This window comes from Malaclemys terrapin, chromosome 3 (assembly GCF_027887155.1).
Source record: "Malaclemys terrapin pileata isolate rMalTer1 chromosome 3, rMalTer1.hap1, whole genome shotgun sequence".
Taxonomy (NCBI): domain Eukaryota; kingdom Metazoa; phylum Chordata; order Testudines; family Emydidae; genus Malaclemys; species Malaclemys terrapin.
In genome coordinates this window covers 204413985-204441719 of record NC_071507.1, presented here as the reverse complement: position 1 = coordinate 204441719, position 27735 = coordinate 204413985, and the positions used below count along the sequence as shown (strand labels likewise).

The 27735-nt window shown below is 48.8% G+C and overlaps 1 protein-coding gene across 1 annotated transcript in view; it reads left to right on the top strand.

Moving 5' to 3' along the window:
- The first annotated feature begins 2257 nt into the window (after nucleotides 1–2257).
- CIB4 (calcium and integrin binding family member 4) overlaps nucleotides 2258–27735 on the top strand; it is a 46610-nt gene continuing 21132 nt past the window's right edge. The window contains exon 1 of the mRNA XM_054022914.1: nucleotides 2258–2311. Within this exon, the coding sequence (XP_053878889.1) occupies nucleotides 2258–2311 (54 nt within the window). The remainder of the gene's footprint in view (nucleotides 2312–27735) is intronic.

Below are 27735 nucleotides of genomic sequence, written 5' to 3'. Positions count from 1 at the left end.
GTCCTTGTTGCAAAGGCTAAGGAGCAGAAAGGGTGTAAGCACCAATGCCCCTGCCATCTGAGGATCTCTGGACACCATACGACTGACCAGCAAGGTCTTTCAGAACAGCACATTCGAGCCTTGGCAAGCAGTCAATGCGTTGATTGCAATGACAACGCTAGGGCAAGTGAGCACAGTCAGTAGCACCGTCACAGACAGACCCGCCCGACTGGAAAACATCTGTGGTTTCGCAAAAAGAAGAACAGGAGTACTTGTGGCACCTTAGAGACTAACAAATTTATTAGAGCATAAGCTTTCGTGGACTACAGCCCACTTCTTCGGATGCATATAGAATGGAACATATATTGAGGAGATATATATACACACATACAGAGAGCATAAACAGGTGGGAGTTGTCTTACCAACTCTGTTGGTAAGACAACTCCCACCTGTTTATGCTCTCTGTATGTGTGTATATATATCTCCTCAATATATGTTCCATTCTATATGCATCCGAAGAAGTGGGCTGTAGTCCACGAAAGCTTATGCTCTAATAAATTTGTTAGTCTCTAAGGTGCCACAAGTACTCCTGTTCTTCTTTTTGCGGATACAGACTAACACGGCTGTTACTCTGAAATCTGTGGTTTCGACGGCGTGATGCACAAGTACTTTGTAGCACTTCAGTGCTGAGAGACAACAGAAGCTCAATCCACTTAATTTATTGAACAGAAGATTAAGAGGCAACTTTATCCCAATCTATAATTACCTATCCCGGGAGAATGTATGTGAGAGGAGAGGGCTCTTTGATTTAGCAGGCAAAGGCAGAACAAGATCCAATGGCTGCGAATTGACGTGAGCAAAGTTCAAACTAGAAATTAGATACACGTTTGACTGTGAGGGTAGCTAACCATTGGGCTAGATCACCCAGGGATGGGGCGGATTCTCCCGCACTTGGCATTTTAAGTGACAATTGGAGGGCTTCCTGAAGGCTTTAGCCAAAGTCACTGGGCTCCATGAGGAATCTCTGGCCCATTCTGTGCTCTTCAAACCTGTTCATAGATCCCAAGGCCAGAAGGGGCCCTTGTGGTCGTCTAGTCTGACACCCTGTATAACACAGACCAGAGACCTGCCCCACAATAATTCCCAGAGCAGAGCTTTTAGAAAAACAGCCAATCTCGAGTTAAAAACTGTCACTGATGGAGAATCCACCATCACTCTAGGAGTCGGTGCATCCATGGCCGGTGAGTATAATAGGCCAGGGGAGGCTGAGTCCCCCCCCCCCCCCAACACAGGCCATGCCCCCCTCACTGCATTTGGAGGCCCCACCCTCACTCCCACTCTCCCCCAGAAGCCAGCAGGAGCTCAGCTCGGGCCAGAGGCCTGGAGCTCGGAGCTTGGCCAGCTAACAGCCCGGGGCGGCTCGGGCCAGCCTGGGGATTGGGCTGGTGCTCGGGCCAGCCGGTGGCCTGGGACTCAGGGCAGCAGGGGCGGGCGGGCTGTTTGGCCGGGGCTCCTCTGGCCATGGGGGCGGGCACTCAGGCCTCTGGCAGGTGGGGGAGTGGAAGGGGCTGGACTGGGGGGCTTCGGGGTTCATGCACCACCCATGGGTGCATCTATTTGCGCATTCAGTCTTCAAGTAAGATTACTCCAGGAGCTAGTATTTGGTGTCACGTCCCTCGGCTCTGTGGTTCAGACTCAATAAATGGTTGCTGCTTTCAGGAGAAGCCTCGTTTTTTCCAGGAATCTGTAATTCATGAGCAGGACGGCGTTTTTCATTGACTGAATGTGACCCAAACGTCCTGCTGCTGGACTCTCTCCAAGGGCCCGGTAATGCAAATGCACACACACATTACAGAGCTGGCTGTATGAGGATCTCATCTATTGCACTGGGTTATTAGAGACTATAGAGGGCTATATATTATACAGGGTTGTCTGTCTGTGACACTTCATTATAGGGGTCATTACACATGCACATCTCATTGGAAGAGGCCATTTATACACACCACAGAGGGGGGATATTTACATAGGCAGTGTGTGGGGGGGTTGTTAGTGTTTAAAGTAGTCTGAAAAAAGTGGGGGTCTGTTATCACCCCACCCCTGCATGGCTCCCTGCCCAGCAATTAATTCTGCCCCCAAATTAATCCCGTCCCCTCTGTCCCATTATCCCCTCTGCCCCTTCCCAATCAATTCTGCAACCACTGCATGAAATCAGGCCTCGTTTTTGTGGTTGCCAAGGTTACCAACAGTCACACAAGCCGCCTGTACCCCAGGCAGCGACATGGGCCAGAGCTGGAGCACGTCCATGCGGCGCGAGGAGCTGGAGGAGTACCAGGTCAGGGGGGTTCGCGCTCTCTGCCTTGCGCCACCCACCTCTCTTCAAGGGCAGCTGTTGTGTGGGGCACCGTCAGCCCGGCCACCGCCCCAGTGTCCATCTGATGAGATGCATCTCAGTGCCAAGAAGCCACGTTCCATGCAGCACAGACGTAGTGTCTGATGGGACCAACCCATGCACCCTGCCATGGTGGCCCCGGCACAGACGCCACCGTGCCAGACCACGGCGATGTGGGACACGGGGCTGAGTGTGAGCGTCCCTCCCCGGCCACACTCACGACCCTCCCAGAAATCTCAGCAATGGGAGCTTAGCCAAGTGCCCCGTTTCAGCACAGTCCTCTTCCCCCAGTGACTCTAAGCCCAGATTCTCCAAGGGATTTAGGCACCGAACTCCCCTTGCCTCGCTCCCATTGATTTCAGTGGGGGTTAGGCGCCTGTGTCCTTTGAGGTTTGACCCCTCAAAGGATGGAGCCACAAGAGGGTGCTGTGTGTCAGGGGGGAGTCCATCCACTTTAGGTAGGGGTCTCCAAGCCTCATCCAGCTTCCTCCATGCCAGGGACCGCTCCCGCAGCCTACGTCTTCTGTTCCTGGTTCTCTGGCTGAAATGAACAGGCCTTGGCAGGCTGAGAACTTGCGGAGAGAGATCTCCGGTATAGCACAATAAGGCCCGGGACAGAGGGAACCTGGGGAGGGGGGGTAGAGAGTTCAGGCTGGCAGCCAGGGGGCCGAGGGCAAAGAGATTGAGGCTGCCATCCCGGTAGGAGCGCAGGGGAGAGGGATTGGGAGCAGGGCGGGAGGCAGTTGTCCCGCTGCGGTGCCTGGGAAGAAACAGGAGCCTTGGTCCTCAGGGTGGGAATTCAATCATTGCTGTAATACTTTCTCTTCCCGGATCCCGACAGTGTGGGCTCCGAGACCCCAGAAGCCTGTGGAATAGCGTACCTGTGAGTGGGGTGGGGCCAGAGGGCATCTGGGGAGAACCACACGCTCTCTGAGCTCCAATCGCTGCGTAGGAAAACCCCCTGCCTGCACATTCCAGGCGTCCCAGGAAAGCACCCGTCACATCCCAGTGGCATTGGGGAGAGACTCAGGCACTCGTGTTTGTATGATACTGTAGGGACACAGGATCAGTCGCGCTGGACCAAGCCTGTGGCCCATCATTTTCACTGTCCCATCTTCTGTGTATGAAGCATCAGAGAAAGGCAAAAAGAAAAAATAATCCCCTCCCATAATGCACCTGACCCATTGTGAAATGCTGTAGATGGGATGGGGAAGGAAAGTCCCCTTCCTGATCACTCTGTGCCCTGAAGCTTGAGAGTTGATGACCCCAACCCCACTACAGATGACTGCAAATATTACAATGTCTCTGTGTGATTACAGCAATTACTGCGAGGCAGAAAATTACCCGGCTCCCTTTGCAATGTCACTATGGCATGTGACACCATCTTTCAACTACTTATGTTCTTATATTCAGGCTTCACTCAGGCAAAACGCCCACTGACCCATGGATAGCCTAAGGCCCAGCGGTGTGAGCCCACATACAGGCTATTGTAGGAGGACATTTAAATGGGTTAGTTACTTTTTGAGTTCTAGTCGCACCCAGAGGTGCCGGCTGAGATTGGGGCCCCCTAGCGCTGGGCTCCGAACAGTCACATAGTGAGAGACAGCCTCTGCCCTAAACAGCTCATGCTCTAAATAGATAAGCCAGACAAAGAGCAGGAAGGAAAGTACTGTCATCCCTGTTGTCCAGAGGGGAAACTGAGGCACAGAGCGGGTAAGTGACTTGCCCAGGGTCTTGCAGGAAGCCTGTAGCAGAGCCAAGAATTGACCCAAGCTCTTTTGAGTCCAAGTCCAGTGCCGTAACCCACAAGATGACCTCCCGTCTAGCCAGTGACCCCAGTTTAGCACCGTGTCTATACACGCAGGGGGCTTAGATTACAGCTACGTTGGGATCTCTAGCTTTGTATGCCCTGATTTTTCTGAGAGTCAAGACTGTGCCTGTGTGTCCATTAATGTATTAAGCCTTTAATTCAACTCCCGGCACTATCCACTTTTCCATGGACTATCCGGTGCCTTCGCTGACGTCCCCCTGGTGCCAGTGTTCCCATTGGAGGTGACTAATGCATCCCCACAGCAGCTTGCTGTGCAGGAGATGAAAGGCAGGGCGCAGGTTTGTACCCCGGCCTCACACAGCTCTAATTTATTGCAGGCACTCACGTTCCTGACAAGGGAGGAAATTGTACGGTCAGTGAAGCTTTAGGCTTTTTCCTTTCACTCCATCACTGCTGGCAGACTGTGGATGTCATGTCTTCGGAGTGAATTTCGTGGTGATGAAAGTGGATTCGCAGCCCTGTAGAATGAAACCGGGGCCTTAGCCAGACGTGGGGTCTGCACAGACAGCGGCTGCACCCCTCGTGAACTTGTCTCAATCTTCACCAGGCAGACACTCCGAGAAGAATATTAAAAGTATTAGGACCATTTAGGGGTCTCCATTTAGGGGTATCCATTGACTTCAGTGGGCTTTGGATCAAGCCCTTAGACATAGGCGCCAACTCCGTGGGTGCTCTGGGGCTGGAGCACCCATGGAAAAAATAGTGGGTGCTCAGCACCCACCAGCAGCCCCACAGATCAGCGCCTCCCCCTCCCCCCAGCACCTCATGCCCACTGCGGATCAGCTGTTCAGTGGTATGCAGGAGGCGCTGGGGGGAGGGGGAGGAGCAAGGGGGGTGCGCTCAGGGGAGGGGACTGTTGATCTGAATTTATGGGGTGCATGGCAAGGACACTTATACTGAGGACAATACCAACTTGTTAAGATCTTTATTAAAATGAATGAAAGAAGAATGAACGTTACAAAACACAGAGTCACAAAGAAGTGATACAATTCTATGACCCCTGGTGGTAACATCTCTACTCTAAAAGACTACTTCTGCTAGCACACTCACACCCTTCCCTGGAGACCTGGTAGTGAGAGACCGAGGACCAGCCTTGTCTCTGGCAGGCCCGAGGAACTGATGGTCCAGGCTCCCAAGTTGGTAGGGATTAGGTTCGAGTGTTGAGTAGCTAGGCTGTATTGCGAAGCTGAGCTGGTCGCTTGATAGAAGATAGGGAAAAGCGACCTCTTTGCATGGTTCTTTGCCCTCTTATAGGGTCCCAGGACTGCCCAATGCCGGAATCTAGGCCCAGCCTACCATGCCCAAATCTTATTTCCTCACCCACATAAATCTTCGGGTGCACTTACACTATAGGTTAACATATTATGACATATATCGATACATATTAGTATTGATTATCTCATTCCCGAAACACTTACCCTTGGCCTAACTCACAACTTCCATGTTCTGCGGTGTGCCCTGCGGTTACCGGTCTGCTCCAGACCTCAGGTAAACAGATTCAGTTCTTTGTTCGGTTCCCCATTCAATTCCTCAAAGTTAAGTGGGGTGACCGGTAGCCATTTATCTGTGCCAAAGGTTACAAACACTCATACTGACTTGCTCTAGCTAATCATACAGGATACAGGCCTGTAGGCAGGGGCGGCTCCAGGCACCAGCGCACCAAGCACATGCCTGGGGCGGCAAGCCACGGGGGGCGGCCTGCCGGTCGCCATGAGGGCGGCAGTCAGGCTGCCTTCGGCGGCATGCCTGCGGGAGGTCTGCCAATCCCGCGGTTTCGGCAGCGGGTATGCCAAAGGCGCGGGACTGGCGGACCTCCCGCAGGCATGCCTCTGAAGGCTGCCTGACTGCCGTGCTTGGGGTGGCAAAATACATAGATCCACCCCTGCCTGTAGGTTACTTGCATTACAGCCAATTATTATGAAAAACCATGAGTAACTCTTATGAATACCATAAACTTGAATTCCACATAAACAAAACCCAAGAAAATACTATGATTCACTAATAATAGGATATAATAACAAAATAATATGAATCAAACCAATAGGAAAACACATTATGCAATATAGCAAGCTAGCAAAGTGGCCTTATGGGCTACAAATTCCCCCTTTGATGCGGTGATTGCATAAAACCCCCATTACATAGAAGAGGGAGTGGATAGCAGATGTGTGGAAACAGGTTTTACATTACTTTCCACCCCTTGGGGTGAAGGCAGGACATCATAATGTTCTATCTCCTGATATATTTTTACCATAGGCATTATGGATACATATTTACCAGCATGGATATTTGTTGGCTGTACGGACAATTACTCTTTTTCCTTTAACTTGTTGATCTTATGTTGCATGTATGCTAAAGTGATGAAAATCATTCCTGTTGCAATACCTTGGACAATAATCCATCCCTTTAATCCAGCTTCTTCCCAGGGCGCATTTACTGCATGATCTCCCCCATCTAATAATTGGACAATAGCTTGTTTAACCTTATCCATGTCATTCGTAATTTGAATGAGGGGGGTTTCCTTCAAATTAATAATTGTTTTAATTGTAGTCCCAGAGGGGGAATATATACCAAAAATGCTGGAGTGTTTTGGACAGTTAAGTCCTGATAAAAGGGATTAGATAAAATAACGGTAGTGTTTTCAAAGGCAGGAATAGGGGAAATCACTTGATGTCCAATTGAAGTAAACTGCTTTGGAGTAAAACAGAAATTCGGATCTGTGACCTGACACTTTAAGGAACCAGTGATATTACCCTGCCAATTGGTATTTAAAGGTGACCTCTTCCCCTCTAATTCCCTTAACAGATTGGATGGGATGGTGGGTGAACTCAAGATTAGGACCTAAATTCACAATTTCTAAGAGATCATCTGTGTTCAATGGTCGAACAATTAACCTAATATATTTCCACCTGATACAATTATCAGCGAATTGATGGGAGGCTGTACAGATCTCTGCTCTATATCTGCCTGTCATATGTAAGGGTATATCATGCATCCTCAATGTTGTTTCATTAGTTCATTAGTTTGGTCCGCCGTTTTACTGTTGTTACCAATTTTCCCTGTCTTGGTATATATCTCCAACTCATAATTACCTCATACCCTTCTGACCTTGGATCAAGTGAAGGTGAAGGTTTGGCTTTTGCCTCTCCTTTCCAACCCCAAACAGTAGCCACCATCACATTAGCACTTGTGGTATTTACAAGATATGGAAATGAGTCCACAGAACAATTTGCCAATTAATCTGCATATAGTTCTAAAGTAAGTTCATTGCTTTGATTGGTGATGATGGTTCGTGCCGCTCCTTTGGGAGGTGCGTTGCGTTTTAAATGTTCGAGCACCTGCCAGTTTGAACGTCGCCGACCACCATGGTCCTGTGCAGCTTGGTGTATCCTTTGTAAAATTCGAGTCCCAAATTCTTGATTTTGGCTCAGTCCTACCCTCAGAGCCAGGACGAAGGAATAGGAGATCAGCAATCTCAATGGCTATTTCATGGTTGCAATTCGCCACACTCCACTTGTAGGCGGTTCACCTAGCTCCTGAGAAGCAAGCTGCTCCTGGGACCTGGCTGATCGCTACAGCTGTAACTTATTAGCGTGGCCGATTTTATTTCTATTACGCTTGCCTCCTGTTACTCTAATCCTGTACACTGCCAAACTGAGTTTATCGAGGATTCGGAAGTATCCGATCCATCGATTGCATAACCCATGTTCTGGCGCTTTGTCAGATAACAACATCCCTTGATCTCCAACCTCCCAAATATTCTCTCTTTGGTTTTTGCCAAAGTGGGCCTGAGCCTTAAGCCGGGATTCCCCCAATTTAGCGGCTACCTGCAGATGGACCTGATTGAAATGTTCTTGCAGATTTTGCAGGTAGGTGTCCATTTTGATTCCCTCCAATTGAGTGCCACTGGTGTGCCAGATCAAGAGTTTTGGCAATCTCATATTTCTGCCTGTCATAACCTCAAAGGGTGTTTTATCAGTGGATGCAGCAGGAGTTGCCCTTAATGCCATGAGAATCAGAGGCATGAGGGAATCCCAATTGCATCCATTGGCATCATCCAGTTTCCTCAACATCACCTATTTGTTCGTTCCACCATCCCAGATGACTGTAGTCTATATGGGATGTGTAGTCTTTGCAGGACTCCCATCAATTTAAGACAGTCTTTGAAGAACTATCATGTAAAATGCGATCCCGGGTCTGATTCCACTTTTGCAGGGATCCCCCAATGAGAGAAGACTTGTTCTACCAGGGCCTTGGCTGTGGCTTTTGCAGTATTGGCTTTCAGGGGAAAGGCCTCCACCCATTTTGAGAAAGGATTGACAATCACCAAGAGGTATTGGTTGCTTCTTTGGGTCCTCAGTAGAGGGCCTATGAAATCAATCTGCAAAACCATCCAGGGTCCTTCCATGGTCCTTCATACACCTGAGATTGCAACGGTGCATTCCTTTTGCATGGAGTTGGGTTGGGTTGTGCACAAGCCAAACAACTGTCACAGTACTGTTGTACATCCAGTCTAAGGAGCGGCCACCATCCCACAGTTAAGAGACGTTGAACCGTTTTGTCCACCCCCTTTCACCTCTCTAGCCTTTCTTTTCATCCTCTCTGCTTCAGTCTCAAACATCTGGCTCACAAGACCCCATGGGTTACAATGCTCAGAGAGAGCCTTTCTGTATTTCAATTGCTCTAAACCTCCTCCGTGTTCCTTAATATACTTCTTGGCAAAGTTCTCTAAAACCATCCTGCGGGCAGCCCCTACAGCTCTGCCACCTCTGTCTCACTCATTTTTACACTGAATAACCTTACTTAACCTCTAAAATAGAAAAAAAAGCAATACTTAACATGATAACAACAAACACTATTTCTTAACTCTAAATCTGAAGGCATCCCTTCATTACAAAAATAATAATACCCAAGACCGGTCTCAACACAACTTCAAACAAGTCCCAAAACCAGAGGGGTGGGGGAAAGATCCCTCGATGGCTAACGTATGTTAGCTGATCGAGAGGCAAAACCCTGTAGGGACCTACCGAACAGTGGGGCATTACTGACGATAGACGGATCAGGGTGCAGCCCGGGGGAGTTGAGGGGACAAAAGGGTAACTCGAACTGTATAAGTTCTGAGCTACTGTGGCCTCTCAAGGCAAATAAATCAACTCCGCCGCCACCATTTTGGGTGGGTCATTGGACCCAATGCAACTGCTTTATCAATAATCAATAATCAACCCGAAAAAGCCCCTATTGTGCATATAACACCACTAAAATCACTTTTTATCTTGCAAGATTACATTCCCAATATCTAGCCACTAAAACAGACATTTAACAGTTAACTACACATTCAAGCTGCAAGAGAAGAAAAGGAGGAAGTACCACCAGGACCGCTGCCAAGAAACAGTCAGTCAAGAGAGAACTAACATGCCCGCAAGCATGCTATGCCCTGTGATACAGAGTCTTTGTTCTTTGACTTTTATTACTTCAGTGAGCTTTTAAAGTTCTTGCCACACACACCTCAAGACTCCTGGCTGGCTCGCCAACTATTGACCTGAATTTATGGGATAGTTTATTATGGCTCCTCACTGATCTGATCAGAAGATATTTTAGGTTCTTGTCCCAATTCGGACTACAGGGATAGAGAACACAGCAAGTTCAATACCGTGAAAGGACTCTCGGGGTGCATGGCAAGGACACTTATCCTGAGGACAATACCAACTTGTTAAGATCTTTATTAAAACAAATGAAAGAAGAATAAACGTTACAAAACACAGAGTCACAAAGTAGTGATACAATTCTATGACCCCTGGTGGTAACAGCTCTATTCTAAAAGACTGCTTAAGCTAGCACACTCACACCCTTCCGTGGAGACCTGGTAGTGAGAGACAGAGGACCAGCCTCATCTCTGGCAGGCCCAAGGAACTGATGGTCCAGGCTTCCCAAGTTGGTAGGGATTAGGTTCGAGTGTTAAGTAGCTAGGCTGTATTGAGAAGCTGAGCTGGTCGCTTGATAGAAGATAGGAAAAAGCGACCTCTTTGCATGATTGTTTGCCCTCTCATAGGGTCCCGGTACTGCCCACTGCCGGAATCTAGGCCCAACCTACAATGCCCAAATCTTATTTCCTCCCCCATATAAATCTTCGGGTGCACTTACCCTATAGTTTAACATGTTATGACATATGTCCATACGTATTAGTATTGATTATCTCATTCCCGAAACTGTTACCCTTGGCCTAACTCATGACTTCCATGTTCTGCGCTGTGCCTTCCAGTTACTGGTCTGCTCTAGACCTCAGGTAAACAGATTCAGTTCTTTGTTTGGTTCCCCATTCAATTCCCCAAATTTAAGGGGACCAGTAGGCCATTTATCTATACCAAAGGTAACAAACACTTATGTTAACTTGCTCTAGCTAATCATACAGGATACAGGCCTGTAGGTTACTTGCATTACAGCCAACTATTATGAATAACCATAAATAACTCTTATGAATACCATAAACTGGAATTCCATATAAAACCCAAGGAAATACTATGATTCACTAATTCATAGATTCATAGATTCTAGGACTGGAAGGGACCTCGAGAGGTCATCAAGTCCAGTCCCCTGCCCGCATGGCAGGACCAAATACTGTCTAGACCATCCCTGATAGACATTTATCTAACCTACTCTTAAATATCTCCAGAGATGGAGATTCCACAACCTCCCTAGGCAATTTATTCCAGTGTTTAACCACCCTGACAGTTAGGAACTTTTTCCTAATGTCCAACCTAGACCTCCCTTGCTGCAGTTTAAGCCCATTGCTTCTTGTTCTATCCTTAGAGGCTAAGGTGAACAAGTTTTCTCCCTCCTCCTTATGACACCCTTTTAGATACCTGAAAACTGCTATCATGTCCCCTCTCAGGGTACATCTACACTACAAGGGGAAGTCGATTTAAGATACGCAAATTCAGCTACGTGAATAGCGTAGCTGAATTCGACGTATCGCAGCCGACTTACCCCGCTGTGAGGACGGCGGCAAAATCGACTTCTGCGGCTTTCTGTCGACGGCGCTTACTCCCACCTCCGCTGGTGGAGTAAGAGCGTTGATTCGGGGATCGATTGTCGCGTCCCGACGGGATGCGATAAATCGATCCCTGAGAGGTCGATTTCTACCCGCCGATTCAGGCGGGTAGTGTAGACCTAGCCTCAGTCTTCTCTTTTCCATACTAAACAAACCCAATTCTAATAATAGGATATGATAACAAAATAATGTAAATCAAACCAATAGGAAAACACATCATGCAATATAGCAAGCTAGCAAACTGGGCTTATGGGCTACAGGACGGAACAGGGTGGAGCATGGGCAGGAAGAGGCGGGGCGGGGTAGGGTCAGGGCATGGGGGAAAGGGAGGAGTGTGGGCCGGCCTGGTGCCGAGCACCCCCCGACTGCACGTATGCCCTTAGATACTATGGATAGGTAGCACAGAAACAAATGTAACAATATAGGTTCTTATCCTGCCCTCACTACCAGTATCCGAGCCCATTTCATGCATACATTAAATGACACAACTAACATCTGCTCCTCTTCCCGCACAGGGAGAACTGTGTGCCGTGGTTTGGTTTGTTTGTGGGGAGGGGGATTATTTTATTCAAAGCACTCATTGCTCTGAGTTACACGAGAGAAGAAAGGTGCCTGCTGCTTGGAGGGGAAGATGGGCCGGTTTGGAGTGGTCCTTCATTTCCAAGGGAGTTTGTTTCACAGTCTGGGACTGGCTCCCGAGTGGGTGCTGCCTGCCACACAGAGGAGCTTTGAGAACATAAGAATGGCCATACTGGGTGAGACCAAGGGACCATCCAACCCAGCATCCTGTCTGCCAACAGTGGCCAATGCCAGATGCCCCAGAGGGAGTGAACCTAACAGGCAATGATCAAGTGATCTCTCTCCTGCCATCCATCTCCACCCTCTGATAAACAGAAGCTAGGGACACCATTCCTTACCCATCCTAGCTAATAGCCAGTAATGGACTTAACCTCCATGAATTTATCTAGTTTTCTTTTGAACCCTGTTATAGTCCTAGCCTTCACAACCTCCTCAGGCAAGGAGTTCCCCAGGTTGACTGTGCACTTTACCCTGATGGTCTGCAGTTCATTGGTTGCATGCCCATCTAATCCTTGGCCTCTCTTGCTAATTAATGGCAATCACAGTGGTGGGTTTGGGGATATGGACACTTGTATGGTGGATTAAGACCCATCAAATTCATTTCACCTAGGCCCTCTGTTACTGGGTGACTGGCCCCTTGGAGAGGAGATGGGGCCAGCCACCCCTGTGCCGTAATTAATTCACTGCTTCCCAGCCTAAGGGGGTGAGACTAAGGAGAGTCAGATGAGAGATAATGGATGCCTGGGCCTTAAAAGAGGGCTGAAAAAGCTCGGTGTGGAGACTGGAGCCATAGGGCATGGGCAGGGTCTTGGGGGAAGGCTGTGAGCCTGGATCTGGGAACAGGGCCTATGGGATGGGCTTAGGAGAAGCCCCGAAGGGCAGAAGAATCTTTTTGTTGTTTGGACTTTTGCTGCCCTGGAAGGAGGTATTTTTTGTTCTGTCTTGGTTGGAAGGCTAAGCCACATCTCCAGCTCAGACCAGTCTGGGGAGATGTTGGTGAAGGAAACTGAGGCAGGGACTGCTGGCAGTGTCACAGATCCCTTAGCGGGGGGGATGAGGCAGCCACGCCCCATGGCACCATGGAAGAGCCATGAGATGGTGACTTCTTTTGGTCATTGCTGACCAGTGTTGGATTCAAACTAATGCCTCAGAGGTAAAAGACTGTAGCTCATTGCCAGTTGTCACTTGTCCTGGTCCCCATTGTGAGAGATCATATTTATAGGGACACCAGATATTAAAACGGAGGTAAATGCATGATACATTAAACATCCGAATCTTGATTCTAGACTGGCTTTCCTCACCATGAGCTCAAAGATAGCTCTGTCACTTTCACTGACAACTGCAAACTGTTTTATTAAATATTAACACTCCTCATCTCACCAGCGTCAGGGTCTTTTGACTCAATTCATAGACGGGAGACGGTTCATTTCAGAGCCATACCCAGCATTAATTTCAGTGGATACCAGGTCACTCTCTCTAATTTGCTGTCTTCTTTTTCAGCATTCATAACACTTTCAGGAGTTTGTGTCCAGAACTGAAAGATCCTAGAGAGGAGAAACTGACATTGGAGCAGATGTGCACCTGGCCAGAATTAAAGGTAAGCCTGCAGAGTGTCCATTCATACTGGCTTTAAAACATGAGGAACAGAAAACAACTTGCAACCAACATTGGGAAAGTAGCATCAGAACCTCCATCTATAGAACCTCCAGAGGTCAATGGGAGTTTGGGATGGTCTATCCCAGGGGAAAGGCAACCTATGGCACGCGTGCCAAAGGTGGCACACGAGCTGATTTTCAGTGGCACTCACACTGCCCGGGTCCTGGCCACCGGTCTGGGGGGCTCTGCATTTTAATTTAATTTTAAATTAAGCTTCTTAAACATTTTAAAAACCTTATTTACTTTACATACAACAATAGTTTAGTTATATATTATCGACTTATAGAAAGAGACCTTCTAAAAATGTTAAAATGTATTACTGGCACGCGAAAACTTGAATTAGAGTGAATAAATGAAAACTCGGCACACCACTTCTGAAAGGTTGCTGACCCCTGGTCTATCCCTTGCAGCGAGTGGCTCTTGTAGTTATAACAGAGCCTGGGAGTTGGAAAATCTGGGTTCTCTTCCTGGCTCTGTCACAAACGTCTCATGTGACCATGAGTGGGTCATGTCGCTGCTCTGTGCCTCAGTTTCCCCTTCTGGAAAAAGGGGGATAATGAGACCTGCCTCAGAGGGCTGTTGTCAGGCTAATCTCAGTGATGTTTGTAAAGCATGTGGGGCTCGTCGGATGGCTGGTGCTATAGAAATACACCGCATGGTGGGCTCGTTCACACTGGCGCGGCACAGACCTGCAGCGGGCCCTGCACAGAGCCACACAACCCCAGGCAGAGAGTTGGCAGGCACGGTCCCTCCGGAAGCATCAAGGTGTGCAGTGGGAGTGCACGAACGTCATGCCCCTTCGCTCCCCCTCTTTGCACTGCTAGCTCCACCTCAGGTCTCTGATCCTTTAGGGGTGGCTTGTTCCTCTGCTTGGGAGACCCCAGGAGTTGCCTTTGATGACAAGGAGAGAACTAATATAGCTATTTACTCCCCTTCTTGTCTGAGCTGCCGCCTGGCACAATGCAGGCACGTAGCCTCCAATCTCTGTGCGATAGCTACTATTCCACGGCTGTTTCCAACACCCACCCACCTTTCTCTAACTTGGACATCAAAACTGGCTCTGTGCTCAAAGAGGTCACCTGAGATGCCAGCCCAGGGGCAATATTTATTTTCAAAATGATTAAAAAGAAAGCAGGCTCGGTTCTTTATTATGATAGTACCTGGGGGGCCCACGTCAGGCTTGGGGCTTCTAACGAGATGATCTGCCCCTTTAAGGGCTAGAGGCCAGCCCTGTACAATTAGCCCAGTTGCGGTCCCTGCGATGGGACGTGCAGGTTAATCAGTAGAACCAGCTGGGTATGGAGGGGCTGATTCAGGGGAATGGTCAGGGAGTGAAACAACCAAAGTGAAGATGAAGTGAGTGACCTCAGCAGAGGCCTGGGAATGGCGGCTGGGAGTGAGTGGCTCTCATAGGGAGCCCTGAGCCTTGAGGGGGAAGGCTTCAGGTAGGGAAGGGTGGGGAGACCCCTGCTGGAAAGACCGGGAGGGTGGGCTTTATCTGGGGATTGATTTTGTGACTTTAATAAATCCAGCCCCGAAGAGGAGTGAGACTGAACCAGAGAAGAGTTTGTTTTGGTAGTTTGATTTAAGGGGCCTTGAGTTGAGGAGGAGGGAAACTGAGGCAGGGTGCCTGCAGTCGACTTCAGACTGCAAGGGGGTGCTCAGGAGGCAGTTGGCTAAAAATAAGTGATTAATGCTAGCTCGGGATGTCGGCCAGTCCCACCCTGTGGTGGCAGCATAGACATAACCGTAGGTACCTAAGTGGCTTTGGAAACTGGGAATTTGACTGCGAAGTGACTTTGGTGCTTTTGAAAATGTCACCCCTAGTTCCTAATGATTTTGGAGGCCTCAATCTTTGGGTGTCTGGCTTGCGACACCTTGAGGAGGTTTGATGTTTTTGGGATGGGGGGGGGGGAATGGAACAGCTTTCTTTCCATTTAAGGTGTCCCAGGTCAGACACTCAAAAAAATCCCCAGTGGAGCTGGCAGAAATGGTTTGGTTGAAAAATGAGGAAAAAAATTTTTGAGGAAAATGTCACCTTTGAACTCTTTGACAGGAAGTGAGGAAGTGGAACAGTATTTGTGCAGAATTGCAGGCTTGGCTTTGCTTTTCAACAACTGGAAAATGTTTTAAAGTCCAAAACTTCCCCCCATCCCCTCTTGCTACTAAATTCAGTAGAATCATGTCCAGTATAGGGGTGTCCCCCAAAGCTGGCAACGTTTTGAAGAGTTACAGAGTGGGAAAAAGAAAAGGAAAAAAAGCAGGGAAGTTAGAGAGCGGCAAAAGGAACAACAAAACCCCCATTATTTTAACAGTGGAGGCCATTTGTCATTGAAAAGGAAAAAAAGCAGGGAAGTTAGAGAGCGGCAAAAGGAACAACAAAACCCCCATTATTTTAACAGTGGAGGCCATTTGTCATTGAAAAGGTTCCTGGGGTTTTTTTGGCCAGCTCAAATTGACTGGCTTAAATCTTGGCTCTGACCTTTACGGTCACTTTCCTACATTTGCTGTCATCCATCAGAGCTGTGCAGAGGCCGGGTAAGCCCAGCAATGCATCCATGCCAGGAGCAGAGCGCTGGAGATTTTACATCGCCTGCCAAGTGTGTGTGTGTGTGTGTGTGTGTGTGTGTGTGGTTTTGTCCAACAGCTGCCAGTGATTTCCCCTCCCCCCCGCCACACACACACACTCCAGTGTGTAACTAGACACCTTCATTATCAGCAGCCTGTGCTGGACACAATACGTCCAGATCACTGTAATAACGATCTCCGATCATTACATTCTCTCCGTGGCTTAGACAAAGCTAGGGGCTGGCGGGGAAGCAGCTGTTCGTTCTGAGCCCCGGCTCAAGAGGGAGGCTGGTACCTTGGGCTCTGAGCTGGGCTCCCAGGAGGACCATTGGACGAGAAAAAGATGATTTCTGCTTTCCCTCTAGACACGCCACCCGGGGGTAACAATGAGCTAAACTTTCAGCCGGGCTAGGACATTGCTCTAATTGTCTAGCAATTACGGTTGCTAATTTACATGTCCTAATTACATGGATTTATACTAATTAGAAAAATGAGGATGCATTGGGGGGACAGTCACCATTTTGACCAACCCAGCAACTTTGCTACAGCCGCTCTGAGCACTCTAGGAATAGGGCAGAAAGACACAGACCGAGTAGAAATGCTCAGGGTTGAAGCCGGATCGGCTGCCCTCTTCTCCAGCTGACCACCCAGGCCACACGCTTGACCTCGTCTGCCATGAAGACTTGCCCTGATTCAACCTGTGCCACTTCCTAGTGTAGACAAGGTGCCAGCTTCCAGCAGGAGTCAGTTCCAGAGATGCAAATCGCGGCTCATCTTGTCCACATGAGCTATGTTGGGGGCTGGACTCGCCAGTGCAGACGTGGGTCAGTTCTATTGCGGCTGCTTTCTCTTCTCTTCTCCGGCAGCCTTCACCTTCTGCACTGGGGGAATGCACAGCCTTCTGGCTATCTCAGACTGCCTCCTTCTCCTTCCCCGGACCCCCCAGAGTAGAGGCCCCCCTCTTGATTCCAGTCACTGGTGCACCCTTTCATAGAATATCAGGGTTGGAAGGGACCTCAGGAGGTATCTAGTCCAACCCCCTGCTCAAAGCAGGACCAATTCCCAACTAAATCATCCCATCAGTCCCAGGCTGAAATGGAGGATTCTTGGCTTTGGAGGGTCTGGCAACTTTTAGGGCATGACACCTTTGTGGCTCTTCCTTAACTATGGGGGTGGGCTTCCCTGGGGGAGGGAGGAACTGTTTAGTGGTATTGCAAATCAGGGTTAGCGTCAATGGAATTTTACCACTGTAAATAGATTGGAAGATGGCCCTATGTTTCCAGCACGTGGAAGTATGCGGGAAATAGCTTCGTTTTTTTCCATCATGATTGGTCGTGGGTAGTTAGTAAAGCCCATGTGGGCGGTGTTCTCATGCTTGTCTCTACTTATCCATCATCTTGTTTATCTGTAACCCATATTAATAGCAGTGTGGATCTGTGTCTCCTTCTAATGACTGGACCACGTAAAGACACTTCCATCTGCTCCTCCTCCGAGCGAGCGACTAGAGCACAGCAAATCTGTGGCTATCTGCTTTATAGCCGCGGGCCATTTTTGCAGCTCGGATGCAGATACAGAGTTTGTATCCGCGCAGGGCTCTGCAGCACACACTCAGCCGAATGGAGTCACCTGGCCCTCAGGCTGCAGCTTGGTGCTCTCAATCACACAACAGCAGGCTGCAATATGGGACAAAACCCCTGGGCATTCTGGGAGGTGTAGTCCCCAGCTTGCTTGGACCGGACAGAGGAGGTAAACTTCAGCTCCCAGAAGGTAGCACAACTGGAGGGTAGCGCTGCATGTGAGGGCCCAGGATTGTAGCCTCCCTGCCCGGAGCAGGGAAGGAGGTATGGTGGGGGGTGGAGCGGGTGGCAGGTCAGGAGGTCTCTGGGGAGAAGTGGGGGGTAGTTGGGGGTCAGGGGCTTGGTACAGCCTATTGTTTTCTCAGGCCAAAAGGCTGCTGGAACTGTAGAAGAACCTTGGGACATGTATAAGAACCCTTGGCACTGCTGTGTGGCGACCTGTGGAGCTGTTAGTAGAGCCCTGCAAATCTCTGGATATCCACTTTATAGCCACAGAGATCCGCATCCGCGGACAGTTTTTGCAGGTCGCGGCTTGGATGCAGATACCAATTTTGTATCCATGCAGGGCTCTATTAATGACTCTTCTGCACTACCTGAATGGGGTTTAAATTGTGGTTGAGTCTAGAAGCTAAAAGCTTCAAGCTAATTTAAATGAGAGACTGAATTTCCTCTTGTATAAGCGGGGGGATTCCAAGCAGGAGTAGGGAGGCGGGATTCCCTCTGGATCGGGACTTAGTGAGACCAGGTTCGGGAACGCTGCATCCAGTTCTGCTATCCACACTTCAACCAGGGTCTTGAGAAATTGGAAAGGATTCAGGAAAGAGCCACAAGAATGACCTGCAGTCTGGAAATCACACCTCATAGTGGGAGACTTAAGAAGCTCTATCTGGTTAGTTTCACCAAGAGAAGGGGAACAGGTGATTTCCCCCCCCCCCCCCCCCGACAGTCTGCAAGTACCTGAATGGGGAAGAGATTTCTGACTCTAGGCAGCTCTGTCAGCTACCCAAAAAGGCAGAACAAAAGCCAGTTCTGGAAGCTGAAACTAGACAAATTCAGACTAGAGAAAAAAGTGCAAATTTTCAGCAGCGAGATTAATTAACCCTTGGCACAGGGCTGCCGTCGATTCTCCATCGCTTGGAGTCTCTAGAGCAAGGCTGGGTGGCTTTCTAAAAGATACACTTTGGCCAGGGCCGGCTCCAGGGCTTTGGCCGCCCCAAGCAGCCAAAAAAAAAGGCCACGATCGCGAATTGCGGCGGCAATTCGGCGGGAGATCCTTCGCTCTGAGTGGGAGTGAGGGACCGTCCGCCGAATTGCTGCCGAATAGCTGGACCTGCCATCCCAAGCACCTGCTTGCCAGGCTGGTGCCTGGAGCCGGCCCTGACTCTGGCTCAAGCAGAAGTTATGGGCTTGATACAAAAATTACTGGGTGAGTCTCTCTGGCCTGTGTTATACAGGAGGTAAGATGTGACAAGCGTAATGTGACAAGATTTTGTGTCTGGGCTGGTACATTCTGGCCTTAAAACTTGCCTAGAAGGAGCTCTCTAGCTCAGGCATTGGTGGCTTATGCATTTAACACTAAAGGTTCTGGGTTCAATCCCCACCACTGAGCGAGCCGGGAGTATATGGCAGGTCAATCTGTAATTGGTCCATAGTGCCCCCTGGGGCATAGCTAAGCACTACTTAAAATTACTGCTGTGGTTTCTTTGTTTCAAGGCTGATGCTGTATTCTTCAGGTGTTTTAATGCTAACAAAATTATATCCTTTGTAATACAACCGGTGAGCAATTTTCACCTGGCCAAATCAGTATGTCAGAAAATACACTTGCTAGGACCCACCCAGATGTACTTCCAGGATGGCAAGGCTCCATCTTGAATTCCCAACCCCAATAATGCTTAATTATATCAACACACATGTCTTTACTGCCCACATTTGTCCATGGCATAGGAAATACTTTTCTCTTTCCCAGAGAATAGAGAGTAAAAAAAAAAAACGAAGTGAGTTGTACTTAAAGAATCAAATGACTGCTTGGGCGGGTTTGATTAAAATTCAAGAAATAAATGTATTTAGATACACGGTCGCGTACTTGCTGTGGGTTTTGTTTTTACATGTTTAATTAAAGTCATCTGCATGGAGGGCTGCACACTGTGACTGTGTGTATTCATTGAGTCGAGTAACAGCTCTGCTCTGCCAGCACCTGGAGTGGATGTTTTATGAGAAACCTTTTGATTGCCAAACAAATCCAGCCAGCTGAAAAACCCAAGAAACGTTGACAAAGGTTTTCAGGGAGGCTCCAATAAAAAAATTGTATTTTCAATACAAAAAAATCATTACTCAACAGGCTGAAAAATTCAGCCAGCTGTGAAAAGAACTCCTTGGTGCCATCATTACAGTAAAGGTGGGCAAATAGATTTTGTGTCTGGGCTGGTACATTTTGATTTTGCAAGGCTGTGCTCTGGGGTATAGATTCCATGGCCTCCAGGGACCACTGTGATCATCTAGACGGACCTCCTGTATCACACAGGCCAGAGAATTTCCCTAAAATAAGTCCCTTAGAAAAACACCCAGTCTTGATTTTAAAATAGTCTGTGATGGAGACTCCACCATGATCTCTGGTATTTTGTTCCAATGGTATTTTAATTACCCTCACTGTTAATTTATGCCCTAGACTGAAGAGCCCATTATTAAATATTTGTTCCCCAGTGGGTACTTACAGACTGGGATCAAGTCACTCCTTTAACCGTCTTTGTTACACTAAATAGATCGAGCTCCTTGCGTGTCTCACTAGAAGGCAGGTTTTCTAATCCTTTAATCATTCTTGTGGCTCGTCTCTGAACCTTCTCCAATTTATCAACACCCTTCTTAAATGGTGGACACCAGAATGGGACACAGGATTCCAACAGCGGTCACAGCAGTGCCAAATACAGAGGTAAAATAACTTCTCTCCTCTTACTCGAGATTCCCCTGTTAATGCATCCAGGGATGGCATTAGCCCTTTTGAAGACAGCATCGCCCTGGGAGCTCATGGTCAGGTGCCTAGCCACAAGGCCGCCCACATCTTTTTCCAGAGTTACTGCTTCCCAGGTTAGAGTCCCCCATGGTGTAGCTATGGCCTGCAGTCTTTGTTCCTAGATGCATATGTTTACATATAGCCATATTAAAACACATATTGTTGGCTTGTACCAATCATAAAATCTCAGGGTTAGAAGGGACCTCAGGAGGTCATCTAGTCCAACCCCCTGCTCAAAGCAGGACCTATCAGGCAGTTTTTTTTGCCCCGGATCCCTAAATGGCCCCCTCAAGGATTGAATTCACCATCCTGGGTTTAGCAGGCCAATGCTCAAACCACTGAGCTATCCCTCCCCCACTGCTCTGTAGCAGTGACCTGTCTTCTCCATTATTTACCACTCCCCCAATTTTTGCGTTCTCTGCAAACCTTCTTGGTGGTGGTTTTCTTTTCTTTCGGGATCATGGATAAAAATGTTACATTGCGTAGGGCCAAGGACAAAACTCTGCAGGTCCCTATTAGAAATACACCCACTCTATGATGATTCCCTGTTTCACAATTACATGTTGAGACCTATCAGCCAATTTTAAATCCCATTTAATAGTTTGCCATGTGGCTTTTGTATCATTCTAGTTTTTTAATCAAAATGTCATGTGGTACCAAGTCCAATGCCTTACCAAACTCTATGTCTATTACACCAACACTGCTACTATTATCTTGTAATCTCAAAAAAAAAAAAAAGATATTGAGCTATTTGACAATATATATGTTCTATAAACCCATGTTGATTGGCATTAATTATATTACCTTTGTTTAATTCTTTGTTAATAGAGTCCTGTATCAGCTGCTCCATTATCTTGCCGAAGTCAATGTCAGACCAACAGGCCTATAATTGTCTGGGTCATCCCATTTATCCTCTTTAGATATTGGCACATTAGCTTTCTTCCAGTCTTCTGAAACTTCCCTGGTGTTCCAAGACTTAATGAAAATCAACATCAATGGTCTGGGAGTGTCTCAGCCAGCTCTTTGAAAACTCTTGGAGGCAAGTTATCTGGACCTGCTGATTTAAAAATTTCTACCTTTATTAGCTTCTGTTTAACACTCCGTCAAGATACTAGTAGAATGGAATGAGGGTTATCATCAGATGATCTGACTACGTCATCTGTTCTTTTTCCAAATACAGAACAGAAATATGTCCTGGACATTTCTGCCTTTTCTGAAGTATTATTGATAGTACTACCATTTCCACTTAGTAATGGATCAGTACCATTGTCAGGATTCTTTTTGTTCCTCATATATTTAAACTCCTTGTTGTCTTTAACTCTGCTGGCCATCAAACTCACCATGTGTCCCTTTGCTTCCCTTATCAATTTCTATAATTCCTAGCTTCTGATTTATATTTGTTACTGTCAACTTCCCTTTTCCTCCATTTGTTCTATATCAGGGGTCACCAAACTTGCTGACCCTCCAAGACACATACGATAATCTTCAGAAGTTTGAGAGCCAAGGGCATCTGCCAGGGCTTGGGGCTTCAGCCCTGCGGGGCACACCTGCTGGGGCTCTGGGCTTCTCCCCTTTCCTGCTGTAGCCCCGAGCACCAGCAGGTGCCTGCCATGGGGCTGAAGCCACGAGACGCCCCCCATCCCTGCAGGGCAGAAGCCCTAGCCCCACCACCCTGCCGCAGGGCAGAAGCCCTGAGCTCCCCCCTAGGATGGCTTAGTACTGGCAGCATGAGACCTGCAGCATCTGTCGCTCAGACTGAAGTCCCCCTTGATCATGCAGATTTTGTTCCCTAAAAATTGTATTATGACCAGCTCCTTATGCACCTGCCATCCTGTTCCCTAGTCTGATTTGGTGGTCTGAAGCAGACACCACTATACCCAATACCCAATCTTGTGCTTTATCTATTAGGACGCTGACCCATAAGCATTCAAGCTCATCTTCCAAATTGTCAATAACTCAGAAACTGGTAATGCTCTTTTCAATGTATTATTTCCTGCAACACCTGGAGCATTTCCCACAAAACAGAGCACATGTTTGCTAGCTAGGTTTTTGTTAATTGAATCATTAGTTCAGTTTTGTTAACTGAACATTCACAACTGGCGCAAAATTAATCATCTGACATATTTTCACCATTTGTTATGCACCAGCATTTCTTTCCTTGACAACTTCATCTGTTAGTAGAGCCCAACATATTCAAAGGATCTTTATTTAGAAAGTTGGCAAGGCATATACGTTCAGGAAGTTAAGGGGTTTGTTAAAAAGGCGACTATGGGATGAAAATTATACCATCCCCACCCAAAAAAGCTCCTCTTTTTGACTGACTTTCCACAATGTATAGTTTGAGGGGAGGGTTTTTTTTGGTTGTTTGGGGCTTTTTTGTGCAAAGGGCAAAAAACTCAGCGAGGTCTTATGTGACTATTTCACATAGTCCTCGTGTTTCAATTACTAAGCCGTTTCCTTGAGACTGGGAATGCAAAATTTACCTCAAATCCAAGGATTTAAACGACTGTACAGGTGTTTGCAATGCAACATAATTCTCAGCAAATGTCTTTGTTATCCCCACACAGTGTCAGAAGAATGCTACTCTCGGTAGGAACCGTGATTATCGTTATCTGGATCACAAGCTCTTTCAGAGATGAAATTTAAAGTCAGCTTGGGTCCGTGGTGTCTGTCTCTGGATTCTGTTTCTAGCTGCATATTCAGTGGTCCTGGGGCTGATCTGAGAGCTTGTCTGCCCTTAAAAAGCTGTAGCTGTAGCGTGTCAGTGTAGACACAACCTATGGCAACGGGCAGGGTTCTCCTGTAGGTGCAGGCGATCCGTGTCCCCGAGAGGAGGTCGCTAAGGCAGTGGAAGAATTCGTCCTTTGATCTAGCACTGTCTACACTGGGGGTTAGCTACATCTCCCAAGCCCCTGGAAGACAGAGCTATGCCATTGTAAGACCCCAGTGTAGACCAGCCATCCGTGATAGTTTGCTTTATGGTCTGTCCAGTGTTGGCTGAGAGATCTTTCCTCCTTCCTATTACTTTTTCAGCTCCTCTTTCCCTAGAGATCTGATCCAAAGTCCAATGTGCTCCCCGGAAAGACTCCATTGACCTCACCGGGTTTTGGATCCGGCCCGAGATGTCTTACAGCTCCGTGTACATGCTTTGTCGCTTGACTTGGTGAGCCTTCCCATTTCTCTCTGGGAAGCAGCAGGAATTAGCGTGTCTTGGGGCTGGTCTGCCCTGAAAACTTACATCAGCGTAGATACATCTCTCAGGGATCCATAGTCCTGAAAGACGTAGCTCTGCCGACCTAGCCCCCGGTGTAGACTGCGCTAGGTCAATGGAAGAATTCTTTCCTTGGCCAACCTACCACCCATCCGGGAGGCGGATTATCCATGCCAACAGGAGAACCCCTCCCCTCAGCATAGTTAGTGGAAAGCTTCAAGTATAGACAAGGCCACGGTCTCTCTTTCTAGCTGTCCTCAGGCAGGTCTTCACCTACACACCTCATGGCCTGAGGTTGTGCTGTAGGCCGCCCACCTCAGTTTCTGCCTTCAAGGGGCTTCTTAAATAAACTCCACACAGGATTATTTTTATTGTTATTATTATTATTATTTTGTCCAATAAGGCCCCTTTCCCCGGGGTCTAATTTATTGACTGAAGACACAAACCAAAACTTAGTCCTGGAGCTTCTCTTCTCCCCCCGAGTCTGCTCTCTGTAGCTCTTCCCTGCCTTGGCGGGCTGCGAGTGGCCTGCCATCTGGCTGAGTCTCTTTCTGCTCCTGCGGAGTGGTAAGAAGTGGGGCGTAGTCGGTCAGGCCTAGTGGTCCGAGCCGGAGCCAGGTGTCAAGCTGAGGGTCGGAACCGGGAGTCGAGTTGGAGTCAGAAGCCAGAGGATGAGCCAGGACTGGAAGCCAGTGGTCAGGGCAGAGCGTAGGCGCAGGAGTCAGAGAGGAGGTGGGGATCAGGCATGAGGCAGGAACTGAGGGCAAGCTCCCAGGAGTGAGGCAGAAACCAGGAGCAGGGCAGAGCAGGATGCAGGACCAGGGATTGAATGCAGATCACAGGAGACAGGCTAAGAGCGGGGTCCGATGGAGGGCAACCCCAGAGTCTGTGGGGTGGCTCGCACAGCCCACCCTGCAGGCTTAGGTAGTGGGTGTGAGCCACTCAGGCGCCTACCTGCCTGGGGCATTCTAACAGGACGTCGTGTGGGGCCCAACCTTCTGGGGCTGGAGGGGTGCTGCTCTGTCTGTCTCCCTTGGTGGTATGAGGGAGCTTGAGACCCGGGGCCCCTGCAGACCTGGGTTCTAGATCTGCACCCTCAGATCCTTATGTGATGTCTTCTGTCCTTGGCCATCTTCAGCCCCCTGGGGCTCTGGTAGCCTCCTGCTCAGTCTCTGCTCTGTTCTTCTTTTGGACTCCCTCCCTGCTGCTCTTTGCAGGGGATTGAGCCGCTCCCCGCTCAGGTGAGCCGCCTCCGTAGTAACTAGGTTGGCTGGCCCCAGGGCTGTAGGTCTCAGAGGTGCAAACCACCCTGTTACCCCAATCTCGGTACTTGTCTGGCCCCGGTTACCATAGTACCTCAGCCCCTCACACCCTGCACTGTCGTTATCCTCACAGCCCCTCGGGAGGTAGCGCGGTGCCACTATCCCATTGTACAGATGGGGAACTGAGGCACCGATAGGCTTCACTGCAGAGTGAGCCCAGGGGCCGGGCACCTGCCTTAGCCTAGCCTGGGGGTGAACAGACACACTGCAAAGCCCTACCCCAATGACTGCATCCTCACTGGCCCTGCGCTCCCCTGTGTGTGCTGGTAGGACCCCTGGGACAACGTCCTGTGGTTCTTTGTGCTGCTCCGATTCGTTCTGAGCGAATTGTGGGAGAACTTGCTGGCCCCTCTGGGCACCAGGGAAGGACTGGGATTTTTTCCTGTCCTCACTGCAAAGTGGGTGGGTTACATAGGGTTGCCAACCCTCCAGGATTGTCCTGGAATCTCCAGGAATTAAAGATTAATCTTTAATTAAAGATTGTCATGTGATGAAACCTCCAGGAATATGTCCAACCAAAATTGGCAACCCTAGTTAGCAACCGCAATGAAAGCAGAACCTGGCTTAGGCACCCCTGGCCAGGCCAGCTAGCCTGGGTTGAATGCCCCACTAAACTCAGGCCAGAGGGTTTTGTGTGTGGATGGGAAGGAGTTAAAGGGAATTCCCAGGTCAAAGGCCAGACTAACTGCAGTGAAGACAGATCCTAAGGACCATGCCAAAGGGCACCCAGGGTGTCAGTGGCAGAGTGGGGAACTGAACTTGGCTCTCTGAAGTAAACCCTGGCACCGCCCCGCCTCTCCCTCTGCCAGACATCATCGGTTCTATTTTGTTACTGTTTGGCAGGGGTCATTTCTCCAACAGAAGTGACTCCAAGCAGGACTCTGGAGTCAGAGAGAAAGGGTCGGTTTCCTGGTCTCCAAAATATTGATCAGCCTGAGGTCGGAATATTCCTCCGACTCTCAGCACATCTGTCCTCTCACTCGATAGATTCCTTTGGCTGCTGGTTTCAGGATATCTCAATGCCGCACGGTTGTTTAGGACTTGGCTTTTTCTCTCTGGTGTGCCATGTGACCCTCTCTCTGATGGGTACAAGACAAGCTCCCGACTGCGCTCTCTGGGTTTTTACACTGGCTGAAATACCCAGGTCCCCCCAACCTGCCTGCAGACGTGTGCAGCTCAGAGCTGTTCATTCTCCTGTCTGAGAGAAGAGCATTTACAGGGATATCGTCCAGTTTTGTATATCGCAGTCCCCGGGCTTCCCACAGCGCAACACGGAGGGGAGCAAAGCCACCAGCAGGAGCTGTGTAAAAGTGGTGGCAGGTTAACGCTGCCTGAACCCCATGAACTGCCCTGCACACCCTGCGACCCCCCCACCTCGGGCACTTGGCAGAATGTAGCCAGGGGCTGGCAGGCAGTAGCCATCAGGGGAGTGCAAAGCAGCGAAGTGGGAGCCACTGGTCTCCTTTGCTTTTGCTAGCCTCCCCCTCTGGCTAGGGGAGGTGCGTTAACCGACTTTAGCTCTTACAGAGCTACTGAGTTGTGTGTTCAGAGCTAGTCCCCAACATGCATCACCATCAGGGATTGAACACAGGAGCAACTCCTTAAGCCCTTGTAGTAGGTTTATATCCTCTTATGCAGACCAGAGGAGTGAATCTCCTAGTTAATATCTGCTTAATTGCCTTTTAAAGGGATGTCTGAGGTATAGACAGGTCCCTGCAATACTGTGGCTTTTTTGCTCAGGCGACAGTCACTAAACAACTCCAGATCGTCTCTTTGCGTCACATCGAATGACTCAGTCCTTTCTAATTACAATGATAGCAAAAGGGACATGTCATGAAGGGTTTGCTGTGTCGTGCTCAGCAGATCCCTGAGCAGTCAGGCGTGGCACAAAACTCTCCCTGGAACAAAACAAACTCATTTCGGGTGCTGGAAATGCCGGGGGCCGTGTTTCCTGCCTTTCTCCTGGCCTCTGCTCAGAGTACACGAGAGACAAGGGCCGTCTCACCCAGTGTCTTTAATGGATCATTTCCGATGAACATTTTGTATTTGGTAAAAGCTCCATGTAAGCCATTCACAAGGCTGCCGCTGCAGGCATTACCCTTGCTGCAAAGACACTAAAGAAGCAACCATGCAGGTGTGCAGAATGGAGAAGCGGCGTTCTCCACCAGACACGGCAAGGGCTCTAGCAGCTCTCAGCCTGTGTTACTCAGCGCAGAGCTCTCTGCATAAATATCTGTGCTGTCAAGAAATGGCCAATTATTCTCCTTTGTAGGAAAGTGCTTTTTATAGAGGTGCACAGAAAACAGACAGGCTTCTGCCGCTGCACTTTCAGCTTTTGCCTGGTTTTTGCTGCTGAAGTTTGACAATATGGTGCACTTTATTTGTGAGGCTGGCCTCCCAGCGGAGATCAGTGTCTCCTTGTGCTAGGTGCAGGACAGATCAGGATGTGACATTTCCTGCCCTGAAGAGCTTATTGTCTAAACCGAAACATGTGGGAGAGAGGAAGTATCCTGCATCTTTGAAGGGGGTTAGGCTAGATGACCCTTGCGGTCCCTAGTATCCTTGGCTCCA